Source organism: Triticum aestivum, chromosome 5D, assembly GCF_018294505.1.
Source record: "Triticum aestivum cultivar Chinese Spring chromosome 5D, IWGSC CS RefSeq v2.1, whole genome shotgun sequence".
NCBI classification, from domain to species: Eukaryota; Viridiplantae; Streptophyta; class Magnoliopsida; order Poales; family Poaceae; genus Triticum; species Triticum aestivum.
The window spans coordinates 51,368,963-51,374,338 of record NC_057808.1 but is presented as its reverse complement, the minus strand read 5'-3'; the positions used below and the strand labels follow the sequence as shown (position 1 = coordinate 51,374,338).

Below are 5,376 nucleotides of genomic sequence, written 5' to 3'. Positions count from 1 at the left end.
AGGTTGAGGAAGCACTATGGCCGTTGGATGAACATCGTACGGTCACTGGAGCTAGAATCGTTCATATTTACTAAGTTGACAAAGCCCTCTGTCCCCGTCAACTTAGTAGGCCCACAAGTCAGCCACCCACTATGGTGGGTCCCAGCTAGCAGGGGGTATTCATTTTTTTTGTGCGTCATAAGAAGGCACTTCCTTGCATGCGAAGATCTAGCTGGTGGGTCCGACCTGTCAGCGAGGGGAACGTTTTTTCTGTGAAATACATAAGCCCTTCCCGTGGGTCCTAGCTGTCAGGTGGAGGAATCATTATTTTGCGCGTAATAAGGAGGCATTTCCTTGCGTGCAGCCGTGGACCTAGCTGTCAGCCTCTCCACATACAGTCCACTTCCGATGGATGTCGTTCATTGACCACGTTGACCAGGCCGCGCCGAGAGCACCAAGGCGGTGGACGACAGCGAGGCCTAGGAAGGGAACGACACGGAGGCAGGGAAGACTCGACAGTATTTCCCACGCGTAGGGGAGTACGACTGTACGAGGGTTTACTGGTTCGTCTGCCGTCGCCGGAGAATAACAGCAGGTGTGGGTGGGTAGAGGGATGGCTAGGCCAGCGATGGGAGTACGGAGGGGCGGTGAGGCCTGCGCAGCACCATAGCCGGCCGCGGGAGGAGGGAGCAGGCAGTCCCGCCGGCGCTTGTTTGAGCGGCTGGAGCAGGAAAAGCAAAGATTGAAGAAGCACGATAGTCATTGGATGGACATCCAACAGTCACTGCTCTCGTGTGCATTATTTCTAATAATGTACAGCCCATTTGCTAATTCTTAAGAATTTTTTTGGAGCCTATCTTCTTTTTGTTAGCATTACACCGCATATTGTGGCCACGGTTAAAAACTAAACAAATTTTTTGCATATTTCGGTGCGGTCAACTATTTTTAATCCTGAAATATCGATTTACATTCAAACTATTTTGAAAAATAATCTATATAAATATGAAATCCAAATAATTGTCCACGCATAAAAATCAATGGAATTTAAAATCTTGTAATGAGAAAAATTGAAACTAATTCCCGGTTTGATGTGTTTTAAAAATCTATAGCCCATTTCTGGGCAAACCGAATGAAACTCTCCTCGTCTTGAAAGATTTGCAGCCCAGCAGGGCTGCTAAAGCAAGTAGCCCTCGTTTGGGTATTTCTTTAAAAAAATAGAACTGGGCTAGCCATTTTCAGTAAGAAAAAAACACAACTGGGCACATGATGTGGTAAACATAAATAAAACCCTGGCTAGACGGGCCAAGGCCACCGCACAGCCCCGTTGTTACCCTGATCCGTCGCTAAAACTAGTATAACAACTGCTTGTTCCTGAAAAAAAAAACTGCGCGACCTGCTGGGTCCCTGGTGTCAGCCGCTCGTAGTGTAATTCTCTCGTTTATTGACTACGTTGACAATGGCGTGAGCCCCAGATGTCCAACCATTAGGAAGAACCATATTTTTGGGCTTGTAATATAGAGGCACTTGCTTGCGTACTGCCATGACGCTCGTGGGTCCCTACTGTCTTCCTAGCTTTCCGCTTCTCCTTTATTTTTTCTTGATGCATCTCCCAGACAGTCTTCGTCTCGGTGCTCTTTCTCTCAAGGATATGTTTGCTGAGGTCCTCAAACTCCACGTTGAATGTTATCTCCATGTCATGGTCATCAGTTTTTTCCTCATCAAATTTATCTCCTTGTAGTAAAAGAGCCAATCTTTCCTTGTTTGTTAACTTTCTTTTCCCTACACCATTTGGCAGAGACTCGTCACCAAAATGGTCTACATCATCATCTGATGCACTGTCATCACTTGGTAAAAGTATTCTAGGGTCATCTAACTGCAACAGAAAAAAATTGATAGGTGGTCTATGGACCAGTATGTTATTTTTATTATTTCTAGTGTTCCTTGTACTGAAGTAAATAGCATAAATCAACCACAATTCGGGCTAGGGTTCCGGAAAACTGCCACTTATTCAAAATTTCCAAAAACATACCACAAAGTTGGTTTTTGATTTCAACAAACCCAACTGACCATGTGGTTTAAAATTGATCTAGTTTATGACAGGTCGGGTTTGTTCCTAAACAAACCGTTTGTTTTACTGGTTATTTGACTGTTAACTTACATCTCGGGACCACATGTAATCTCTCTCTCTTCCTTCCTCTTCTCTCCCTCTCATTCACTGATCTCTCTCTCTCTCTAAAGCCAAGGTCGGCCACAACCACGAGCATCGATGCCGACGAGCCTACATCAAGCCACAACGACCAGCCACCACCACGGTCGGTCCAGCCATGACCGTCCACCATAGCCGCCAGAGCCATGGCTAGTCACCAACACGCTTGGCAAAGCCAAGGCCACCGCAGCCATGGAAGGCTACCACCATGCCTGACGCACAAGGGCCTGATTGCTTTTTAAAAAGGATTAAAAGGGACCTAATTGTTTTTTTAACTTACAGGGACTCGATTACTTATTTTTTTAACATACGGGGGCCCAATTGCCTTTTAAAAAAATTACGAAGACTTTATTGTTTTTAAAAACTTATAGGGACCCGATTGCTTTTTAATTTTTTGCAGGTACCAACATGCATGTGGGCTTCACCAATCATAATGGTCAACCTAATGGTCCAATATAGTGGTCATGACTTATGCCATGTCAGACCTGACGAGTGGACCCAGTATATCATAATCGCGCTTAAGATTAACCAACACGGTCATCAGTGCAACATGGCAGTTTTATGAAATCAAAGACCAACTTTGTGGTAGGTTTTGGAAATTTTTGTAAAAGTGGTAGTTTTCCAGAATACTATCCCGAATTGTAGTAGTTTTATGTAATATTTACTTTGAATAGAATGAATGTTTTTTCCAAAAAAGAGTAGCAAGAAACAATTACAACCACTCATCAACTAAACCTATGAAAGTAATACCCCTCCATTTCCTAAATATAAGCCTTCTTAGAGATTTCAGTATAAACTACATACAGAGCAAAATGAGTGAATCCACACTCTAAAATACATCTATATACATCCGTATGTAGTCTATATTGAAATATCTAAAAAGACATATATTTAGGAACGGAGGGAGTAAAATTTATGAACTTCCCGTGATACAAAAAGCAATGTGCATCGTGAACCAACCTGTGGTTGGACGGTTAGAGAGACAGTGATATCCCAGCCCACCAGGATTCAAGTCCTGGTGCTCGCATAATTTCTGGATTTATTTTAGGATTTCCGGCGATGTGCTTTCAGTGAGAGGAGACGTTCCCGCCGACGACGAGACGCCTACGGTGACTTCGTAAATTTCAAGATGATATGCCGGCTCAGTCTTTCGGAGGTGCTCATAAGGGTAAGGTGTGCGTTTGTGCGTTCATAAGGGTGTGTGTATGCGCGTATGTATGAGCGCTTGTGTCTGTACTGATGTTAAAAAAAGAAAAAGAAATGTGCATCCCTGAAGGCTGGAGCAAACAGAGATCAGTAAGAATCAAGTGACGAGCAAACCTAGCTACACCACACACGGTGGAAAAGAAATACAGTACCAAAAACTACTGTCCCTGAAGTAGACTAGGAAACATAAAATCATTACTATGAATGAGGCCATGAGGGTAGCACGTTGAGCATGAACTCTTGAATTAATTTCACTTACTCCATAATGTAATATAGGCTAAGAAACCGCCGATTATGACGTACGGCCAGAGACACGCCAGCACCCCACGTAGGACCAAAAGCGCAAACCATTTCAAGGCCACGCCAACACCCATCCTCTTCCGAAGCACTAGCTGATCCTTGGATGTCATGTACGTGAACCAAGCAACGTCAAGCAGCGTGATAGTGGTGCCTATAACCGTAAGAGTAACTGCTGCGCCAGCCGCAGGAACCAGCGTCGCGTACATGCCCAACGCAAACGCCGCAGCCAGCGTTCGGGCTGAGCTGTTGAGGAAGAAGATGGACATGACGAAGGCTTTCATGCGCATGCTGATGTCGACAGTGGTCACTCCGGCGTACATGAGGCTGATGGTGGCCATGGCGGAGCAGAGCAACGCCAGGTTGTTGGCGATAATGAATGCCTGAAGAGAGTGGCTTGTGACAAGCACCGGCATGCCGCCCTTAATATTATCGACCTTAGGGTCATCATCTGTTCGATAGCCTCCGGGTATGGTGAAAGCTACCGCAAAGGAAATCGTCACGAGTAGCGCTGACACAACCCCAATGGTCTGTGTCGAATCCGAGATCCTTTTTTCTTCCTTCTCCTCATTTAGTTCAGGGATGCGGGTTTTACTATGAACACCGTACTGAGCATCAGCATGCACTAAAAGTTTGTGGATCGAAACCCGTCGGCCCTGCAAAAAGAAAGAAAGATAGTAATTAACGTGATAGTATTCAACAACAGTCTTCTAATATATCTGCAGAGAATTTGTTTCCATGTGCATAAAGGTGTTGACAACCAGATTTGGCAACATAACTACTTCCTTTGTAAACTAATGTCTATACTACTTAAAAAGAATGTAAGATTCCCATTTCACATTTCTTTCCACCACCCCTTCGTCCAACATTCCCTTTATGATAATGAATCAACTTAATTTATTTACCTTCTGAACCAATTTCACTTTAATTTACTTACCAAACTTCTGATCAAAATATAAGGTAATTTATGGGCAGAATTTGGTAAACATTTATTTACACAATCACATTATTATGAACAGTTAAATCAAAAGCTAACACAAATATTTTATATCTCGTTGTAACGCACGTTCATTGTTCTAGTAAGTGATCTAAAATGTCTTATATTAGTTTACATATTTTATATCACTTCTTATATTAGTTTACAGAGAGAATAGCATCTAGAAGAGCTAGGAGAAGAACAGTAGGCGACTTGTCCAAGGCTTTTGGGGTTCCTTCAATGGTGGGAACCTCCTCCTCATTTGTAAACCTTGAAGCTTGTGGTTCTGAATTTGTTGTTGATGGGAATGAACCTGGATTGAGTGACACTGCTGCTGCTCATGGGGAAGCTGCTGCTGCTCATGGGAAGGAACCATGTAAGGATGCTTCTAGCTCCACTGGCAAAAGGAAAAGGGCTAGCTTGATGAGTGAAGAAGAAGTTTTGGTCATGAGCAACATGTCCGAAGCTGTCCGTGAAGTTGCTATTGCTATCAAGTCCATTGGAGAGGCACATCCTGAACTTTATGATGCTGTCATGGAGCTCCCTGGTTTTACCGAGGATGATCTGTTGATTGTCTTGGATTATCTCAACGAGAATGCCAACAGGGCTAGGAGTCACTCATTCGTGCAAATGTCGGAGACTCGTCGCACTCGCTGGGTCATGCACCACCTCCCAAGGTCAACGGTGGAGTGCCCGTGCCCAAGGATGGACT

General features: G+C 44.0%; 1 protein-coding gene across 1 annotated transcript in view; it reads right to left on the bottom strand.

The window, feature by feature from the left end:
* Positions 1-3,610: 3,610 nt before the first annotated feature.
* LOC123119387 (protein ACCELERATED CELL DEATH 6) overlaps positions 3,611-5,376 on the bottom strand; it is a 7,498-nt gene continuing 5,732 nt past the window's right edge. The window contains exon 3 of the mRNA XM_044539184.1: positions 3,611-4,344. Within this exon, the coding sequence (XP_044395119.1) occupies positions 3,643-4,344 (702 nt within the window). The 3' untranslated portion in view covers positions 3,611-3,642. The remainder of the gene's footprint in view (positions 4,345-5,376) is intronic.